This window comes from Ovis aries, chromosome 6, assembly GCF_016772045.2.
Source record: "Ovis aries strain OAR_USU_Benz2616 breed Rambouillet chromosome 6, ARS-UI_Ramb_v3.0, whole genome shotgun sequence".
Taxonomy (NCBI): Eukaryota; Metazoa; Chordata; class Mammalia; order Artiodactyla; family Bovidae; genus Ovis; species Ovis aries.
Genome location: NC_056059.1, coordinates 102,778,847 through 102,801,430, shown reverse-complemented (window position 1 = coordinate 102,801,430; position 22,584 = coordinate 102,778,847). Strand labels below are relative to the sequence as shown.

Genomic DNA, 22,584 nt, shown 5'->3' with positions numbered 1-22,584 from the left:
ATACCTGGAGTATGTATGGAATATTAGAATGATTCCCACTTAAGCATGTCACCTAATGCAGAAGTCATAAAGGGAAAGGTTGGTTGATTATAAAAATCCATGGAGGATGAATTTAAAGCACACTTAGAAAAGTTTTGAAATATATGACAAATGACTAACATTCCAAAAGTCGGAGGCATCCTTACAAATAAAAGAGTTCATAGAAGACATAAAAGTAGTCCAAAATTTATGAATGGTTTAATCATATTAGTAAAAGATAAAACTAAAACAGTGAAAGACTTCATTCATTGAATTGGCAACTATTTAACAAGTTAACACTTAGAATTTGGCACAAGTATTGTAAGATCAGAAATGGACAATTTAGCAATATGTATCCAAACTGTACTTGTCCTTTGAAGCAGCATTACTGTTTTATGTAGGAAATTATTAATAGAGAGTGGATACAAAGATTCTCTTACAAAGCTCACTACTGTGTTTATAATGGCAATTACAGGAAGCAGTCTAATTTTTCAGCAATTAAAGCAGTGATGTTTCAGTGTTTTTTATTACATTTCTGTAAAATGTCATTTCAAAATGATTTAAATAGGAAATGAAAAAACTTCAATTAAGCTCATAATAGATACTACTAAATGATTTGTTTACTCTGCTTCAGTTTTCTCAGTGATAAATTGTGGATAATGATAGTATCTACTCATAGGACCGTTGGGACAATTAAGCGAGTTAATATATGAAAAACAGAATGAATAGTGCCTGACACAATAACTATAGTTAGCAATAATGTGTTGTATATTTGAAAATAGCTATGAGAGTAGATCTTAAAAGCTCTCATCAGAAAGAAAAAAAAATGTATAATTATATTAGCTGATAGTTACTAAAACTGTGGTAATCGTTTTACTGTATATATACATAAATATATCAAATCATAATGTTTGGTACCTTAAACTTATACCATCTTAGATGTCAGTAAAATTGGAAAAAAAGTTTTAAAATAAGGGACTCACAGACCCTAAGGAAAACATGGTGCCTGATACATAGTAAGTCCTGGGTAATGTTTGCTGTTATTCATTAATACACAAAATGCTTCCAAAATGTGAGATAATATATAAAAATCTAGTTTTATGATATGCACATTATAGATACATGTATAAAAGATTTGATTCTAATTTGGAAGAAGAAAATTGACTGACTTTTAAAAATTAGCCTAGGTTGACAGTAAGTGACCAAAGGATTACATTGTTAAATGCACTAAAATTGTCTGGAGGTTTTGTCCCTGCTACAGCATATCCTCTATGCTGATCTCTGGTTTATCTTGATATTAAACTAAGTCTGCTTTTGTTTTTCGTTTGAACAGGTTGGCTCAAAGCTAATCTCCTGTCACAAACTGGCATTGGCTTGTGTTATTCCCTACTTCAAAGCCATGTTTCTCTCTGAAATGGCTGAAGCCAAGCAAACGCTGATTGAAATAAGAGATTTTGATGGTGATGCAATAGAAGACTTGGTAAAGTTTGTCTATTCTTCACGGCTCACTTTGACGGTTGACAATGTCCAGCCTCTCTTATATGCAGCCTGTATTCTACAGGTGGAACTGGTGGCTAGAGCTTGTTGTGAATATATGAAGTTACATTTTCATCCCTCCAACTGTCTGGCGGTAAGAGCCTTTGCAGAAAGTCACAATCGAATAGACCTAATGGACATGGCGGATCAGTATGCCTGTGAGCATTTTACTGAAGTGGTGGAGTGCGAAGACTTCGTCAGTGTGTCACCTCAGCATCTCCATAAGCTTTTGTCCTCCAGTGACCTAAACATTGAGAATGAAAAGCAGGTCTACAGTGCTGCCATCAAGTGGCTTCTTGCCAATCCTCAGCATCATCCCCAATGGTTAGATGAAACACTTGCACAGGTGAGGACAAATAAGATTTTATATAGAAAGGAAATGATAGGGAAACAAATCAGCATGTTCCATTTCCCATAAAAGGTGGGGATTATCGATTGATGTAATATAATGTGAAAATAGCTTTGACTCTCACTTTCCTGTACCATTTACGGATAAGTCTGAGCGTGCTATATTTGAATTAGAAATGTCACTACCTGCTTTTTAACTTGAATATTTACAAAGCCCCTTGAGACAGTAGTAATGAATATTTATGCTGAAATGTTCTGAGGAAACAGCTCTAAATTAATTTATAACTTGTTTTATAATATAAAGTTTCTAAACTTACTGAACTGCCTTGCTAATGAACGTTAATTTGTTCCTAATGCATATAGGTTTGTTCTCCAAAGAATTAGAAGAGATCACTTTGTTTTCTTCCCTCACCATTTTGTAGCTTCAGAAATGTCTCTTTTTGTTTACTTTTCCTATCAATAGGAGTTTCTTAGATAGGGAGATGACAAATAGGCCTTAGAATTACCTTGACAATAAGTTGGTCTACAAAACCAAAAAGTTTTATTATCTTGCACCTGTATCATATATTTGTGTATGTATGTATGCCTTTAACTCAAAATCACATTATGGGGTTTGATCGTCCTTTTACTAGACAGTCAATGCATCTTTAAGAGAAGAATGGTGAGTGCCTCTACTGAACGAAGGGGATTATCCCTGAGTATAACCTTCCAAGTTGAAGAAAACAACACCCATTTGCTTCATATATGAGCATGGGTGGGTGGGTGGGTGTGTGTGTGAGAAATCACATTTCCATATATTTGATCTTAGCATTAAAAGGCAAACAAACATAGCAGCACAATTGTGTTTTGATTGTACCTTTTCTTTAACAACAAGGGGCCTTACGATTATGACAGTACCGTCTTTGGAAGTGAGTAAGTAGCTTGAATTAAGACAAAAGAACTATTTTATCCAGTCTACTTAAATCTGTATTTAAAAGGGGAGGATATAGTTAACATATAATCTGATTTCATTAGTACAGACCAGTACTGGGAATTGCTTTAGAATTTGGCACAGTGAACTTCATTCACATATTAGAAAGTAAATGAGATCTGAAGAGAGCATTGCTGCAGTGAAAGTAGAGAATGAGCTATCCAATTGCAACTTATATTTATATCTGCAACTATTCACGATCCTTAGGTTCGTTTGCCGCTGTTGCCAGTTGACTTTCTCATGGGTGTTGTGGCAAAAGAACAGATTGTCAAACAAAATCTAAAATGTAGAGATTTATTAGATGAAGCAAGAAATTACCACCTTCACTTGAGTAGCAGAGCAGTACCTGACTTCGAATACTCTATTCGGACTACCCCAAGGAAGCATACTGCTGGTAATTAAATTACTCATTTTATCAACTCTGCTGGAAGGAGTTTTGTTCTTTTTGAGGGTTGTTATATGAATGTCTAAACCTAATTGTAAGATTATTTAGTATCGATTGTCTTAAAGTAGTAATTGGCAAATAAGGTTATGTATGAATTTTTACTGTACATGACTTCAGATAGTTTTATTAAGCCAATTTTATAAAAAGCTATAACAAGACATATACACTCTGAGGAGTCTGCTGATATATCTCTTTCTTGAGAGTCTTTTTGATTTCTTTTAAGCAGAATTAGTTCCTCTGTCATTTTTGCTTAAATGACACTTGCTTTGCACTTTTTTCACTGTGTTGCACTGAAATTTATTTGACATGTTTTGAGCCTTTCAAAGACACGTAAGTATCTTAATAGGTTTGTATCACAAGTACCAGGCATGGAGCTTGATATGTGTTACGTATTTAAACATTTGTTTTTTCATTTCACCACAGCAAAAAAGGCACTAAACACATCTAATGTTAGTATAACAGACTATATTAGACTCTTAGAATATAAAGCTCTTATACTTGAGAGGCAAGTAGTTTTGCTTTCATTTGCCATAGTTTTCAGACTTTGTTTTCCTGAGAAAATAAGTCTATGTTCACTTATGTTACTCTTCATGAAGAATATGTTTGAGGGACAAGGGGAAATAAATGTGGCCTACGAATTTAGGAATCAGTAGTCTGAACAGAGACTTCCTGTACATCTGCTGTGACCTAATGAGGTTATTAAATAAAGAGATTTGTAAAATAACCTAAAAAAAAAAGGCAATACATGATCATGAATAGTGGGATTTTATCTTAGTAGTATGAAGAAAGTTTGAATGTGGTAGATCTGACTATGAAGAAATTGTTGTTCAGTCACTCAGTCGTGTCTGACTTTTTGTGACCCCATGGACTGCAGCACACCGGACTTCCCTGTCCTTCACCATCTTTTGGAGCTTGCTCAGACTCAGTGTCCTTTGAGTTGGTGATGACATGCAACCATCTGATTCCAGCTTGTGCTTCATCCAGCCCGGCATTTCACATGATATACTCTGCATATAAGTTAAATAAGCAGGGTGACAATATACAGTCTTGACATACTCCTTTTCCTATAGTTCTTCTAAATAGTATAACATAAAAAGGATGGCTTATTTATTTTCCCTCTTTATAGGTTGATATCAAGTATTAAATTTTTGAAGTGTAATTTTTTTTCAGCTATGAATCCTGTTTCAGGAGTTAAGGTTTAATTCTTCAGATTCAGATGTGAATTCAAAGATCTTGGCAGTCTATGTTATATGCCAAATGTATATTAGACCCTAATATCCATGATCTCTTACATGATTGCAAGAAGTTAGTGAAGGATTTGATCCTTATTATGAGAAAGATGGTGTTACTTCGTCTTATGGATAAGGAAAAAAAAATCAGGGTGAAGAAATGCACAGGGCCACGTGGAACAATGGAGAAAGGATTTGTGTCCTAATCTTACTTCATTTTAATTTTTTCCATGTCATATTCCTGGATGACCTATATAGCTGAAATATTACGGTCCACTTAAATAGAATCTAATTGGTAGTTGGGATTATATTCTTGGATTGTAATTCCAGCTGTGCCATTAAGCATCTGTAAATTGGGTCAGATTTCTTAATCTCTGAAGGCCTCAGTTTCTTTATAAATAATTTTGATTATATGATCTTTAAAGTCTCTTTCAACTTTAAATTTCTCCAACTTTTAACATATTGAATTAGTTGAAAAAGATGGCACAAGAAGTTCTGGTCACTCATTTTATGCAGTCATTTCAGCAAACATTTATTCAGTGTCTACTGTGTGCCACGTTCTCAGTTAGGCATTAGAAATGCAGACATAGGACTTCCCTGGTACTGTTCAGGGGTTGAGAGTCTGCCAGCCAATGCAAAGGACACTGGCTCTATCCTCAGGCTGGGAAGATCCCACATGCTGCAGGGCAGCTACGCCCAAGCACCACGACTTCTGAGGCCAAGCTCTAGAGCCCTTGAGACACAACTGCTGAAGCCTACACACCCTAGAGCCCTATATACATGCCCTGAGCTCCAGGACAAGACAAGCCACCCCAATGAGAAGCCCAGGCACAGCAACTCACAAAAGCCTATGTGCACAGAAGCGAAGACCCAGTGCAGCCAAAAATAAATAAAAAATATTTTTAAAAATAGTATTAAGAAGAAAAGAAATGCAAACACAAATAGAACATAGCCATTCCTGTTTTGAGAGAACTTACAGTCTGATCTAGAGAAATAGACATATGAGTAAGTAAATGCAATAAAGTGTTACAGGTGCTTTGATATAACCAAAAAGTAGAGAAGCAAAAAGAGTGGTTATTTTTATTTTAGAAGGGCCATAAAAGGTTTTATAGAGAAAGTAACCCCTCATTTTGGTTTTCAGTAATAAATAGTTGTTTTTCTGGGTGCCAGTTAGAGACAAGGATATTCAGCTCTCATTACATTTAGTGAAAGTTCAGTACATGCCGGGCACTGTGCTTGTCTTTACTAGTGCATAGATCCTTAACACACTATCTTACTCTAGCTTAGACTCTGATAGATGCCAGCATAATAGATCATTTCAACACTGTGTATTATATGAATGGTAGTTACCAAAAGTTGCTGTCAGAGCATTGAGGATGATCACTGTATGGGTTGATGCAGGAGCTTGAACATTAAGGTAAGAGAGAGAGAGAATCGGGTTATAGACCCTGCAGGGCCGTTATGCTATACTAAGGCTTTATCTTGTAGAGCAGAGGTTCTCATAGAACGAGGCAAGTGGTGGCCCCTTGATCAACAGCATCAGCATTCACTTAGGAACTTTTTAGAAATTCAGAACTTTAGACCTATCCAAACCCACTGAATCAAACTGTTGGGAGTGGGGAAGGGTCAGGCCCAGCCATCTGTTTTATAAAGTTCTCCTGGTGATTCTGAATCAGAATAAGGTGTTGATTTTTTCCTTTTTAAACAATGTGGTAAAATGCATAAAAAAATTGTAATTTTAACGTTCTAAAATTAATTTTTACTATAGTTGTTTCACAATACTGTGTTTGTTTCTGTTGTACAGTTCACCATTTTAAAACAGTTAAACAAAAAAATAAAAAAAAATAAATAAAACAGTTAAACAGTGGCATTCAGTAAAATTTTTAATGACTACTGATACAGGTATGACAGGCTGTTGAAAGAGCCTTTGAATTATTCTGTTGACAATCTGAAAGCAAAAAGAGTACTGAGTGGTAAAAGAGAACAGGATTTTGCAGTAATAGCTGATGAGGCTCTGAACTGAGCTGCGAATAACAGGGAGATGAAAGAAATCTCGGGGAAGGAAGAGGATGTTTACATGGGTGAGGAAGGAAGATCCTTCTGTGTGGGGTATGAGGTGCCTCTGGGACACCAAGTGGAAACATGACTTAGAAATGTAGTTTGGAAAGCATTATGATATGATGGAAATTTTAGTCAAAGGATTGAACTTTTCCCACTGTGAGTATGAAATATGTGAGAAGTAGGCTGAGAATGAAGCATAGAAAACATAAGAAAGAGAAATGATTGGAGACAAAAGGAGACTTTTTGACAAAGTCAGGAGAGTTAAGGAGTTTCCAAAACACAGGGTGATCAGTATATCAAATGTTGTATTCAGTCAGAAATTACGAGCTTGTTGAATTTTGTCATGACTTTATTAGCAGGAGCAGTTTTTCAGAGTGGGTGAGGATCTCAACTGTATTGTAGAGGGGCGTTAGCAAGCAGAGAAAACTGACGTTAATCCTTTTGTTGTTCATTCACTCAGTCATGTTTGACTCTGTGACCCCATGGACTTCAGCACACCAGGCTTCCCTGACCTTCACTATCTCCCAGAGTTTGCTCAAACTCATGTCCATTGAGTCAGTGATCCTGTTCTTTGAGAAGTTCAAATCAGGGGGAAAATTAAAATTAGATTTTTAGTAGTATAGTGATATTAAATGCTACGCAAATAACTTTTTTTCTGTTAATCAAAATTTTGACTTCCTAAGTTTCTTTCTATACCTTAAAAAAATTTTTTTAATTAGGGGGAATTCACTGGTGATCCAGGTCTATCACTGCCAAGGGCCTGGGTTGTCTCTGGTTGGGGAACTAACATCCCACAAGTTGTGTGGCAAGGTCAAAAATAAAAGAAAATAAAATTAACTGTAAGAAAAAAAATTAGGGAGCTGTGATTTTAACCTCTACCTTGTGGTTTTACCTTTAGGAGTGCTGTTTTGTGTAGGTGGTCGAGGTGGATCAGGTGACCCCTTCCGCAGTATTGAATGCTATTCTATCAACAAAAACAGTTGGTTCTTTGGACCGGAAATGAACAGTCGAAGGCGACATGTGGGTGTAATCTCAGTGGAAGGTGGGTCTGCTCTTGTGTGAAATCACATCACGTCATCACAATGCTCCTGTTAAATATTTGAACTTGGGGAATTTCTTTCTGAAGAAAATTCCTACATTGTAAAGTATGTTTCAATATATCAATAAATTATTTGGGTGGTGAATATTTACTTTTTGCCCAAAGATGCTCTGTGTACAGTCTCTTGCATAAAGATGCTTAACAGGAGATGAGTATTAAGGAAAAGGGAGTTAAACTATTCTGAGTTTTCACAAAATAACCAAACTAAACAAAAATATTTATTGAACCCAAACAGTATATATCAGCTTTTTTCTGTACCCATCTATACCCACCCTATTATTATTGAAATGTTTTTTTAATTAATAAAAGTGGATTAATTGCAGAATCATGGATAAATTATTTGGAGACTTTAAAAAATCACTTTTTTATAATTATAAAACTTATAAATACTTTGGGGGAAAATATGAAAACATAATAAATAAAAATCATCTGTAACACCTAGTTGTGGCTAACATTTTGGTATGTAATATTTTCAGTTTTTGTTTCATTTAGAAAAGGTTCAATGTATTAAGGGTTTTATATTTTATTTATATAAAAACATTTCATTTTATTGAACGTTTTTTGCAAGGATGATCAGTGATTTTGTCTAATAATAAAAAGTTGAGAAACCTAGGGGTGGGATACTGTTTGAGCATTTAAATAACTTCTTATAAAACAGCATTTTTCAAACATTTTATTAGTAAATCTTACATTTACTTTCATTTGACTACTGAAATGACATTTATAATGTTGAATAGAAGAATATTTGTTAAAAGTTAATTTATCATGCTATTTTAACTATGTGTTCAATATATATAAATTTATTTGGAATCACATGAAAATACTTCTCTACTTGACAGGTAAAGTGTATGCAGTGGGTGGACATGATGGCAATGAACATTTAGGTAGCATGGAGATGTTTGATCCTCTCACTAATAAATGGATGATGAAGGCATCAATGAACACAAAGAGGTAGATCAGTGTGGACATTTCTTGTTATTTGTTGGTGGAAAATAAAGCTTCCTGTAATTGAAAGAGCTAATGTTTCACTCTTTTTTTTAAATACCTTCTCAAACACATTTTGTTAAGCATCCAATATGACTCTAATTTTAGAAATTTTCCTGAGGATCAAGAATAGAATCATGTCTTTGAGTGTGATAATGGTTGTCATCGTTTTGACTTACACCTGAGCATTTGTTGTTTTAAGTTTTTATTTTGAAATAATTTTAGATTTTCAGAAAAGATTGAAAAATAGTTCCTATGTAGTCAAGGTTCTCAACTGAAATGATTTTGTACATGGGGATCCACTGCCATTTAATTTTCTCTTCTTGATTAATTTAACATAGTGTTCTTAACTGAGTTATCTTATATGGTAAAAATATGAAAAATTAGGGAAGGACAAGTTGAAAGAGTAACAATGAAACCTAGACATTGTATATAAAATAGATAGCCAGTAGGAATTTGCTGTATGATGGAGGGAGCTCTAAACTTGTGCTCTGTGATAACCTAGAGGGGTAGGAGGGACATTCAAGAGGGAGGGGACAATGTATACCTATGACTGATTCATGCTGACGTATGGCAGAAGCTAAGACAATATTATAAAGCAAGTATCCTCCAATTAAAAATAAATTTAAAAAATATGAAAAATTAGATGGAAATGTGAAAAGATTTTGGCCTTCTTTTCCAACTCATGAGGAGAAGGAATCTTACTAGGAAAAACCCTATTCTTAACATATGCTACTTATCTATAAATGACATTTTAATACTTTAGTAGGGCTTGATTTATGCTACATGGCAACTACAAATCAATAGTTTAAATTCCAACATGTGAATTAAAATGGGGGAGAAAATCCTAAAGTACATTTTTAATTTTTATATCCTTGTCTATCATGCTAAGCTTATTTTTAGCTGAGAATTGAGTGAAACTTGTCTACCAAAAAGCAGTTGAATTTCTTTAGTCTTATATGCCCTGAACGTTGCCATAGCTTTCCAACTGTATACAGAATAATAGAACTGCAATTATTTCCTCATGTTATTTGCTTTTATAATTTGTATCTCCCAAATGATTGTTTCAGTGTGTGTTCCAAGATCATACTCACGTGTTAAATACTTGGTTTTCTGTATTTTTTTCCCCTTTCTTTTTTATCTTTTTATCCACCAGTAGAATGGATACTGGTGTGTGTTCAAGTTATGGTTTTATTGAAACCCATCATCCTAACAGAGCATCTCTAGGGGTTGATTTACTTTTCAGTAAATATTTGTGTCCTTTGCAAGATAAATCAGGTGCTGAAGATATAGCAGTAAATAAGATAGCCAAGGTCTCTACACCCATAGAGCTTACATTCTAAAAGGGGAGATACAAATAGACATAATCATACAGGTAATAATGTTAGCACCACGTAAGTAAAGGATGCTTGAGAGTGAAGATCATAATGTCAGTTCTATAGGTGAGAAGTCCAGCAATTTTAACCGACTTTTCCACCTACAGTCTCAGAAGTCAAAATCAAGGTGTAGACTGTAGACTGTAATGGAGGTTCTGGGGAAGAAACTACTTTCAGGTCTTTTAGGTTGTGGATAGAATTCAGCTCTTTGCGACTGAAGGACAGAGTTTGTTTTTACTGGCTGAAGGCCAGGGGTCACTCAGCTCCTAGAAGCCACTCTTACTTAGGTCTTTTCCAGGTGTTCCCCTCCATCTTCAAACAAGCAAATAACTTGCAGGATCCACCCCATTCTTTGAGTTTCTGACCTGTCTTCTGCTACCAGCTGAAGAAACTTCTCTGCTTTTACAGGGCTTATGTGTTTCGATCAGGCCCATTCACATAATCTTCATTTTGCCACATAATGTAGCATAATCAGGAGTAAAACTAGAGAGTGAATATTGTGGAGAGGGGCATCTTAAAATCTGCCTAGCATAGGGAGGTGGACAGTAAGTATCACTTTAGAGTAAAGTTAAGGTTGAAGATTGGAGAAGGCAATGGCACCCCACTCCAGTACTCTTGCCTGGAAAATCCCATGTACAGAGGAGCCTGGTAGGCCGCAGTCCATGGGGTCGCTACTAGTCGGACACAACTGAGCGACTTCGCTTTCACTTTTCACTTTTATGCATTGCAGAAGGAAATGGCAACCCACTCCAGTGTTTTCTTGCCTGGAGAATCCCAGGAACGGGGGAGCCTGGTGGGCTGCCGTCTATGGGGTCACACAGAATCGGACATGACAGAAGCGATTTAGCAGCAGCAAGGTTGAAGATCCAGACAGATTTGAAGTAGAAGTTGGATGTATGTCTGGAAATACATATTAGCGCTGTCATAAATCCATGGAAAGAATCTAGATTGTCTCTAGAGAGAGTGTGGGGTGATAAGAGGCTTTAGAGCACTTCACAATTCAGTGAAGCTGGACTAGAGAAGCAGGCACTGATGCAGGAAGCTGTAGGGAGCAATCAGTATTGTCTTATGCTCTTGTGGGTTAAGGGCTGAAGGGTCAGGGGAATTACACTCACTTATGACACCTGTATGTTCTAGAGTGTACACACGTGTTCACCCACACCTGGAAGTTTTTATAACAGTATTTTGTAAGTCACTGTTTTATACTCAAGGGAAAAGAGGTTAAGGAGATGAAGGATAACGTTATCCTTAAGAATTCTTTCCAGGGTACTATTTTGATAAACTGAGTTAGACTCTCAGTAGAGCAGCAGCTCTCTCCAGTAATAATGATAGCTAATACACAGCACTGACTATGGGTCAGTCACTGTTCTTAGTGCATTACTATATTGACTCCTTATATCAGCTGTGTCTACTCCTTTCTCAGATGGACAGATGAAAAAACATGGTAGTTACAGGTTTAAACAATATACCTTATCCAAAGTACACACCAAATTAGTGACAGATAAGTTTTAGAAAAGTTCAACTTTTGATTGATGTAATTAAAAAAAAATTCATTTATTTTTTTTTCCCAATCACCATTCTGATGAATTAGCTTTTCACACAGGCTAAGTCTTTTCTGTTCCAAGATAAATAGATGCCCTTCAAAGTAAAGCAATGTGATATAAAGCTTGTAATATAAAATTGATAACACAGGAGACCCTGGTTTGATTCCTGCGTTGGGAACGTCCCCTGGAGAAGGCTACTCACTCCAGTGTTCTGGCCTGGAGAATTCCATGGACTATTCACGACTGAGCGACTGTCACTCACTCACTGTATGTGATGTGATGAAATACTAGAACAAAATGTGCTCTGCAATTACATGAATTTAGTAATGAGATTAACTTTTGACCTCTCTAGCAAACTGTTTTTGTCAATTCATCAACCTCTCACTTCTGCAGCTGACTGTTGTACTAATTGAATCTTTCTGACTCCATTTATAGTGTTTTGTTGGATTTTCCTTTATTATTTAAGTTTAACCTGTATTTGTTTAGTCACTAAGTTGTGTCCAACTCTTTTTGCAAACCTATGGACTGTACCCCACCAGGCTTCTCTTTCCATGGGATTTTCCAGGCAAGAATGCTGGAGTGGGTTGCCATTTCCTTTTCCAGGGCATCTTCCTGACCCACAGATCAAACCTGTGTCTCCTGCACTGCAGGGTTCTTTTACCACTGAGCCACCAGGGAAGCCCTTAATTGGTGTAGGCTATACAGTATAAAACTCCAGAGGGCACTGTCCACATAGACGTGCACAGTTTGACAACTCTAGAGCCATCTGTTCAGAAGCTTTGATAAATCTAAAAATAATGGGAGAAAAAGCCACATTGACATTTAACGTGATAAATGAGTGTATTAGCACACTTTTTTTGCTGCCTTTTTTCTGGAAACAGAATGCAAAAGTGTGTTCTATTGTTTTTTGCAGGCGAGGAATTGCCCTGGCTTCCTTGGGAGGCCCAATTTATGCCATTGGAGGGTTAGATGACAACACTTGCTTCAACGATGTGGAGAGATACGACATAGAATCTGATCAGTGGAGTACAGTGGCACCAATGAATACTCCCCGTGGAGGCGTTGGCTCTGTGGCTCTCGTGGTGGGTTACATCACAGCTCAGTCACTGGATTGCATTGCATTACATCCCCAGCCTAGTAAGGAAGGGTCTGGTACATTCATATCTCCAGTATGCAGATTACACCCCAGATTATTTCATGAAATACTGCTCTCTTGCACATTTTGGTCTACCTTTAGGACAGCACATAAATCATTTCAAAATCTAATAACATGTTTTTATATTTTTTGTCTTTGTTTAGAACCATGTTTATGCAGTAGGTGGCAATGATGGAGTAGCTTCTCTGTCTAGTGTGGAGAGGTATGATCCACATCTCGATAAGTGGATAGAAGTTAAAGAGATGGGTCAGCGAAGAGCAGGCAATGGAGTTAGTGAGCTCCATGGTTGCTTATACGTTGTTGGTGAGTGGATGGTTTTCTCTAGTTTAATTTTTTATAGGACATATAATGATAGTGTCACAAAACAACACAGGAACATAACATTGCATTTAGGCTCAAGTGGAATCAGTCCTAAGGTCTGCTTTTGTATTCTTCAGGTTCATGGACTTGCTTCTCTATTTACATCTTCATCTTTCATGTTTAAAACTCTGCCTCCGTGTTTTTACTTAGGAGTGGCAAGTATGTCTAAAGTAGGAGATTACATTGAAATAAGACATATTTTTTTAATGTAAGGACACAGGTTGAATGTGCTTTGCTACAATAAATCTGTAAAGATCTAAGACATGTTTTATTCATGATGGTGGCTAGCATCTCTGTATTGCTCTTTGACTTTTTACTATATAGTAGAGTTGGAGGGAACCATAGGGCGGGCAGTACTTGTTCAGACTTTTAACGTGCATATGAATAATAAAGAGATATTGTTAAATTGCAAGGGAGGGGGCCCAGATTCTGTAACAGCTCATAAGTGATAGTCAGTGTTATTTCTGTTGGTCCACTCAACACATTTCCAGTGTCAGGGCTTTTAAAGGGCTATGACATGGGAATAATGATGTCTATTTCTAAGAATTAAGAATCTGAGATTATGTTAAGCATCTCAGCTGTGTCTAGTACCTTATCAGTAAATGGGTAGCTATATTATGATTAGTAATCCCTTCCTTTATAGGAGGAGTTGTGTTTGGAGAGGTGGTCACTAGCGTATGTCATACTCTCTCATGTTAATATGAACTGCTGTTACAAAACTCAGAGTGCTGATAAGACAGTAGGATATTGTTGGCACTTAAACATCTGCAAGTAATAGAAGTCATACTGGATATCTCAGTGCTTACGTGTATTAAAGAGGGAAAATAACATAATTTACCCTTTTAGTCTTGCCTGATCATCACAGCAGCTCTTTGAGGTGGTCAGAAACTGGAGAGTGAATATTTACTCATAGTCACATGCCTAAGTAAGCTGACAAAGCTGGAATTTAAAGAAGGGTCTGTGAGAACCCAGAGCTGTTACAGTACGCCAGTGCTCCTCTCACAGCTCCCTATCTAGCATAGGTCTTGGCATCTCAGTAGGAGCATCAGTGTTTCTGTTACTTGTTAAATTTTCTGAGCCCTTGTAGTTTAGAACAGACATGGTAAAAATAAGACTGACTCAGGTTGAACCTTTCAAAAAAAAAAAAAAACCCTCTTGTTCATCCAAATCCTACTTAAAACATGTATAACTGATTTGAATAAAAAAACTTTGAAGGTAAACTGTATGTCCAGGAAGCTAATTGCATCCTGCCTTTTTTATTCCTCTGCTTTGAGCTTTTTGTTCAAGATTTATATGTATTACCTAGAAAGAGTATAGGGAGCCAAAGAAAAAGAATGCTATCAAAAATAGAACTACCCTGTCTTAAAAACTTAATCTCCTCCATTAACATTAGCAGTAATTAAAGCTAAAGCCTTGTTGGAGTGGAAGAACATTTTATATCATAGTTGTGGTGGGGATGGCACTACTGCATTTGTTCAGTGAATTTTATCTCAGTTGATACAATGAAATTAAACCCATTAGAGAAGCTGACTTTGTTGATTGATTTTTTAACCTGACCTTCTTTCTAAAAGGACTGGTCATAATATCAACACTTCCTGTCTCAGGAAAATAGGCTTAGTCACCCAGGAGACCTGTTACTCACATAGACTGAGATGGAGCCTAAAAAGAGACATTTATTTTTTAAAGGAAAGAGCACTGTTAAAATAGTAGTCTCTGTGTTTAACACTCAGAAACATGATAAGTAACATTGTTCAGTTCAGTCGGTCAGTCGTGTCCGACTCTTTGCGACCCCATGGATCACGGCACGCCAGGCCTCCCTGTCCATCACCATCTCCCGGAGTTCATTCAGACTCATGTCTATCAAGTCCATGACGCCATCCAGCCATCTCATCCTCTGTTGTCCCCTTCTCCTCCTGCCCCCAATCCCTCCCAGCATCAAAGTCTTCTCCAATGAGTCAGCACTTTGCATGAGGTGGCCAAAGTACTGGAGCTTCAGCTTTAGCATCATTCCTTCCAAAGAAATCCCAGGGCTGATCTCCTTCAGAATGGACTGGTTGGATCTCCTTTGTTAAGATAATCTATAGAGAGGACTGTCAGCATTGAGAAATGTAGCATGAAGATACAGTTTTGGCAAAAATTGCTAAGAATTCAATCATAGTCCACCATCTCTGCAATTATGATTGCAATTATAGTACTAAGGGAAATAGTTGGAAAATTTTGACTTACCTAAATGAGTCAAGTGATTTAGTGTGATTTATTCTAGTCTCAAGCCTTACTGTTTAAAAATCTGATATATACACAGAAGGAATATATGCACAGAAGGAATCTCAGTATTTTTTGCTTGCCTCTAGGATGCTAAGGAAAAATTAAATGTCTGTGGGTTTTTTTCTTCCTAAATCATCTACTTAAATATAGGGACTCCAGTTTTTCTCACTTTAAGATTTTTAATCCTAGCACTGAGGAAAGTAATACTTAAATTATCTTGAATTGTAGAAAATGTGTAATAAGAGTTGGTAGTAGTGATAGATATTTGGGTTTTCTAAAATGTTTTGAAAAGATTGGCTTTCAAAAGCTTTTGAATTGAGATTTAATGGTTACTTTCTATGAAACATAATACTGTTTTTAAATTTTTCCTTTACATAGGTGGTTTTGATGATAATTCTCCTCTGAGTTCTGTTGAGCGGTATGACCCTCGAAGCAACAAATGGGATTACGTAGCAGCCCTTACCACTCCCAGAGGTGGAGTGGGGATCGCAACAGTGATGGGCAAAATCTTTGCAGTTGGTGGTCATAATGGCAATGCATATCTAAATACAGTGGAAGCATTTGATCCAGTGCTGAATAGGTAACTTTTATGTTTGCTTTATGTTTTAATGGGATCTTCCAATAACAGATTATTTTAGAGTGCTAAGGTGTTGCTTTTTGTGTATTCAGTCACTGAGTTGTGTCTGACTCCCTGCGACCCCATGAACTATAGCACACCAGTCTCCCCTGACCTTCACTATCTACCAGAGTTTGCTCAAACTCATGTCTATTGAGTTGGTGATACTATCTAATCATCTTGCCCTCTGCTGCCCCTTTGTCCTCTGGCCTTCAATCTTTCCCAGCATCAGGGTTTTTTGGAATGAGTCGGCTCTTTGCATCAAGTGGCCAAAGTTTTGAAGTTTCAGCATCAGTCCTTCCAATGAATATCAGGACTGGTTTCGTTTAGGATGGACTGGCTGGATCTTGCAATCCAAGGGACTCTCAAGAGTCTTCTTCAACACCACAGAACAAAAGCATCAGTTCTTCAGTGCTCAGTCTTGTTATGGTCCAACTTTCACATCCATACATGACTACTAGGAAAAACCATAGCTTTGAATAGATGGACCTTTGACTAGATGGCAAAGTGATGTGTCTGCTTTTTAATATGCTCCCTAGGTTTGTCATAGTTTTCCTTCCAAAGAGCAAGTGTCTTTTAATTTCAGGGCTGCAGTCACTGTCTGCAGTGATTTTGGAGCCCAAGAAATTAAAATCTGTCGCTGCTTCCACTTTTTCTTCTTTTGTTTGCCATGAATGACCTGATCCTAGTTTTTTGAAGGTTGAGTTTCAAGTGAGCTTTTTCACTATCAGCTTTCACAAAACCTCATCAGGAGTCTCTCTAGTTCTTCCTCACTTTCGGCCACTACAGTGGTATCATCTCCATATCTGAGGTTGTTGATACGTCTCCCCGCAATCTTGGCTCCAGCTTGTGCTTCATCCAGCCGAGCATTTCACATGATGTACTCTGCATAGAGGTTGAATAAGCGGGGTCAGTATACAGCCTTGTTGTACTCTTTTCCTAATTTTGAACCAGTCAGTTGTTTCATAAGGGATTTGATTTAGGTCATACCTGAATGGTCTAGCGGTTTTCCTTACTTTCTTCAATTTGAGTCTGAATTTGGTAATAAGGAGTTCATGATCTGAGCCACAGTGAGCTCCTGGTCTTGTTTTTGTTGACTGTATAGAGCTTCTCCATCTTTGGCTGCAAAGAATATAATCAATCTGATTTTGGTGTTGACCATCTGGTGATGTCCATGTGTAGAGTCTTCTCTTGTGTTGGAAGAGGGTGTTTGCTATGACCAGTGCATTTTCTTGGCAAAACTCTATTAGTCTTTGCCCTGCTTCATTCCACATTCCAAGGTCAAATTTTCCTGTTACTCCAGGTGTTTCTTGACTTCTACTTTTGCATTCCAGTCCCCTATAATGAAAAGGACATCTTTTTTGGGTGTTAGTTCTAAAAGGTCTTGTAGGTCTTCATAAAACCGTTCAACTTCAGCTTCTTCAGCATTACTGGTTGGGGCATAGACTTGGATAACTGTGATATTGAATGGTTTGCCTTGGAGACAAACAGAGATCATTCTGTCGTTTTTGAGATTGCATCCAAGTACTGCATTTTGGACTCTTTTGTTGACCATGATGGCTACTCCATTTCTTCTGAGGGATTCCTGCCCGCAGTAGTAGATATAATGGTCATCTGAGTTAAATTCACCCAAAATGAGGTTCGTGACATTGTACAGGAGACAGGGATCAAGACCATCCCCATGGAAAAGAAATGCAAAAAAGCAAAATGGCTGTCTGGGGAGGCCTTACAAATATCTGTGAAAAGAAGAGAGGCGAAAAGCAAAGGAGAAAAGAAAAGATATAAGCATTTGAATGCAGAGTTCCAAAGAATAGCACGAAGAGATAAGAAAGCCTGCTTCAACGATCAGTGCAAAGAAATAGAGGAAAACAACAGAATGGGAAAGACTAGAGATCTCTTTAAGAAAATTAGAGATACCAAGGGAACATTTCATGCAAAGATGGGCTTGATAAAGGACAGAAATGGTATGGACCTAACAGAAGCAGAAGATATTAAGAAGAGGTGGCAAGAATACACGGAAGAACTGTACGAAAAAGATCTTCATGACCCAGGTAATCATGATGATGTGATCACTCATCTAGAGCCAGACATCTTGGAATGTGAAGTCAAGTGGGCCTTAGAAAGCATCACTATGAACAAAGCTAGTGGAGGTGATGGAATTCCAGTTGAGCTGTTTCAAATCCTGAAAGATGATGCTGTGAAAGTGCTACACTCAATATGCCAGCAAATTTGGAAAACTCAGCAGTGGCCACAGGACTGGAAAAGGTCAGTTTTCATTCCAATCCCAAAGAAAGGCAATGCCAAAGAATGCTCAAACTACTGCACAATTGCACTCATCTCACATGCTAGTAAAGTAATACTCAAAATTCTTCAAGCCAGGCTTCAGCAATACGTGAACCGTGAACTCCCTGATGTTCAAGCTGGTTTTAGAAAAGGCAGAGGAACCAGAGATCAAATTGCCAACATCTGCTGGATCATGGAAAAAGCAAGAGAGTTCCAGAAACACATCTATTTCTGCTTTATTGACTACGCCAAAGCCTTTGACTGTGTGGATCAAAATAAACTGTGGAAAATTCTTCAAGAGATGGGAATACAGACCACCTGACCTGCCTCTTGAGAAATCTGTATGCAGGTCAGGAAGCAACAGTTAGAACTGGACATGGAACAACAGACTGGTTCCAAATAGGAAAAGGAGTGCATCAAGGCTGTATATTGTCACCCTGCTTATTTAACTTATATGCAGAGTACATCATGAGAAATGCTGGACTGGAAGAAACACAAGCTGGAATCAAGATTGCCAGGAGAAATATCAATAACCTCAGATATGCAGATGACACCACCCTTATGGCAGAAAGTGAAGAGGAGCTAAAAAGCCTCTTGATGAAAGTGAAAGAGGAGAGCGAAAAAGTTGGCTTAAAGCTCAACATTCAGAAAACGAAGATCATGGCATCCGGTCCCATCACTTTATGGCAAATAGATGGAGAAACAGTAGAAACGGTGTCAGACTTTTTTGGGGGGGGCTCCAAAATCACTGCAGATGGTGACTGCAGCCATGAAATTAAAAGACGCTTACTCCTTGGAAGAAAAGTTATGACCAACCTAGATAGCATATTCAAAAGCAGAGACATTATTTTGCTGACTAAGGTCGCCTAGTCAAGGCTATGGTTTTTCCTGTGGTCATGTATGGATGTGAGAGTTGGACTGTGAAGAAGGCTGAGCACCGAAGAATTGATGCTTTTGAAGTGTGGTGTTGGAGAAGACTCTTGAGAGTCCCTTGGACTGCAAGGAGATCCAACCAGTCCATTCTGAAGGAGATCAGCCCTGGGATTTCTTTGGAAGGAATGATGCTAAAGCTGAAGCTCCAGTACTTTGGCCACCTCATGCAACGAGTTGACTCATTGGAAAAGACTCTGATGCTGGGAGGGACTGGGGGCAGGAGAAGGGGACGACAGAGGATGAGATGGCTGGATGGCATCACAGACTCAATGGACGTGAGTCTGAGTGAACTCCGGGAGATGGTGATGGACAGGGAGGCCTGGTGTGCTGCGATTCATGGGGTCGCAAAGATTCAGACATGACTGAGCGACTGAACTGAACAGTTGTTTCATGTCCATTTCTAATTGCTGTTTCTTGACCTGCATTTCTAATACCTGTTTCTTGGGAGACAGGTAAAGTGGTTTGGTATTCCCATTTTTTTGAGAATTTTCCAGTTTGTTTTGACCCACACAGTCAAAAACTAAGTCATTGAAACATCAGTTCAGTTCAGTCGCTCAGTCGTGTCCGACTCTTTGCGACCCCATGAATCGCAGCACGCCAGGCCTCCCTGTCCGTCCCCAACTAGATACTTTTCTGGACTCCCCTGCTTTCTCCATGATCCAACAAATTTGACAATTTGATCTCTGGTTCCTCTGCCTTTTCTAAACCCAGCTTGTACATCTGGAAGTTCTCAGTTTACTTACTGCTGAAGCTTAGCTTGAAGGATTTTGAGCATTAGTTTGCTAGCATTGAAATGAGCACAGTTGTGCAGTAGTTTGAAAATTTTTGGCATTGCCCTTCTTTGGGATTGGAATGAAAACTGACCTTTTCCAGTCCTGTGGCCTCTGCTGAGTTTTCCAAATTTGCTGGCATATTAAATACAGCATTTCACAGCATCATCTTTTAGGTTCTGAAATAGCTCAACAGGAATTCCATTACCTCCACTAGCTTTGTTTGTAGTAATGCTTCCCAAGGCCCACTTTACTTCACACTCCAGGATATCTGACTCTAGCTGAGTGATTACAGCATCATGGTTATCTGAGTCATTAAGACCTTTTTTATACAGTTTTTTTGTGCAGTTTCTTTTTTATAGTTTCTCTCCTGCTTCTGTTAGGTCCATACCATTTCTGTCCTTTATTGTGCCCATCTTTGTATGAAATATTCCCTTGGAATCTAATTTTCTTTAACAGATCTCTTAGTCTTTCCCATTCTGTTGTTCTCCTCTATTTCTTTGCATTGTTCATGGAGGAAAGCTTTCTTATCTCTCCTTGCTATTCTTTGGAACTCTGCAGTCAGATGGGTATATCTTTCCTTTTCTCCTTTGCCTTTTGCTTCTCTTCTTTCCTCAGCTATTTGTAAGGCCTCCTCAGACAATCATTTTGCCTTTTTGCATTTCTTTTTCTTGGGAATGGTTTTGGCCACTGTCTCCTATCCAGTGTTACAAACCTCTGTCCACAGTTCTTCAAGCACTCTGTCTACTAGATCTAGTCCATTGAATACTTTCAGTGTATAATCATAAGGGATTAGATTTAGGTCATACCTGAATAGCCTAGTGATTCTCCCTACTTTCTTCAGTTTAAGTCTGATGTTTGCATTAAGGAGTTCATGACCTTAGCCACAGTCAGCTCCTGGTCTTATTTTTGCTGACTGTATAGAGTTTCTTCATCTTCAGCTGCAAAGAATTTAATCAGTCTGATTTCAGTATTGACCATCTGGTGATGTCCATGTGTAGAGTCATCTCTTGTGTTGTTGGAAGATAGTGTTTGCCATGACCGGTGTGTTCTCTTGGCAAAAATGTCAGTCTTTGCCCCGCTTCATTTTGTACTCCAAGGCCAAACTTGCCTGTTACTCCAGGTATATCTTGACTTCCTGCTTTTGCATGCCAGTCCTATATAATGAAAAGGACATCTTTTTGGGGGTGTTCTAGAAAGTCTTGTAAGTCTTCATAGAACCATTCAACTTCATCTTCTTTGGCATTAGTGGTTGGGGCATAGACATGGATTTCTGTGATTGAATGTTTTGCCTTCTAAACAAACTAAGATCATTCCGTCATTTTGAGATTGCACCCAAGTACTGCATTTTGGACTGTTTTGTTGATATGAGGGCTACTCCATTTCTTCTAAGGGATTCTTGTCCACAGTAGTAGATATAATGGTCATCTGAATTAAATTTGCCCATTCCAGTCCATTTTAGTTCACTGATTGCTAAAATGTCGATATTCACTCTTGCCATCTCCTGTTTGACCACTTCCAATTTACCTTGATTCATGGACCTAACATTCGAGGTTCCTATGCAGTATCATTCTTTACCACATCAGACTTTACTTCCATCGCCAGTCGCATCCACAGCTGGGTGTCATTTCCACTTTGGCTCAGCCTCTTCATTCCTTCTGGAGCTATTTCCCTACTCTTCTCCAGGAGCATATTGGGTGCCTGCTGACTTGGTGGGTTTGTCTTTCATTGCCATATCTTTCTTTCTTTTCATACTGTTCTGTTGGTCTCAATTGGTTCATTCAAATTCTGACGGCCGGCCACTGTGCTCCTCATCTTCAAGGCTCTCATCATCTTTGCAAAACTTCTTAAACCACCCTCACTGTATGTTTGTTAGCAGTTCCTGGGCCAAATGCATTGTTGAAGTTGCAAGTTGTCTGTGCTGCTTTACAACCCATTTTGAACTCAAAAAATCACTTGAATTGGCATTTTGTCTAACATCATTTCTATAATCTAAAATATAAATAGCAAATAATAAGTCATTAGCAAAAAAAAATAAAGCAAGAAATGCACATTAAAATGATGTATAACATAAAGCATTTATTTAAGAATGTATTCCCAAAAAAAAAAAAAAAGAATGTATTCCAATATCAAACAGCAGAGTTCCACAATGAGAAGCCACAGTTACTTTTGCACCAACCTAGTACTTCACTCCACTCTTCCCCAACAGCATATTGGACACCTCTGACCTGGGGGGCTCAAACTTCTGGTATCATATCTTTTTGCATTTTCATCTGTTCATGGGGTTCTTGCAGCAGGAATAACGGAGTAGATTGCCATTTCATCCTCCAGTGGACCATGTTTTGTCAGCACTTTTCACTATGACCCATCCATCTAGAGTGCTCTGCATGGCATGGCTCATAGCTTCATTGAATCCCACAAGCCCCTGCGCCATGACAAGGCTATGATCCATAAAAAGGAAAATGCTGCTAGATGTAGTTACTAGAAATGTTTGGGGATAGCTTACTGTCTTTCAAAACCTGTCTCTTAATAGGGAGGTTTTGTTTTGTCTTATGAGTGAAGCGAATCATGATTTAAGATAACATTCTTTC

The 22,584-nt window shown here is 37.9% G+C and overlaps 1 protein-coding gene across 6 annotated transcripts in view; it reads left to right on the top strand.

Annotated features, from left to right (window-relative positions):
• The window catches only part of KLHL8 (kelch like family member 8), a 60,746-nt gene that overhangs the window by 33,396 nt on the left and 4,766 nt on the right, over positions 1-22,584 (top strand). For all 6 annotated transcript variants that reach the window (XM_027971165.3, XM_042251620.2, XM_042251619.2 and 3 more), the window contains 7 exons: positions 1,352-1,900; positions 3,080-3,266; positions 7,506-7,649; positions 8,546-8,657; positions 12,524-12,692; positions 12,910-13,069; positions 15,770-15,971. In XM_027971165.3, the coding sequence (XP_027826966.1) occupies positions 1,352-1,900; positions 3,080-3,266; positions 7,506-7,649; positions 8,546-8,657; positions 12,524-12,692; positions 12,910-13,069; positions 15,770-15,971 (1,523 nt within the window). The remainder of the gene's footprint in view (positions 1-1,351; positions 1,901-3,079; positions 3,267-7,505; positions 7,650-8,545; positions 8,658-12,523; positions 12,693-12,909; positions 13,070-15,769; positions 15,972-22,584) is intronic.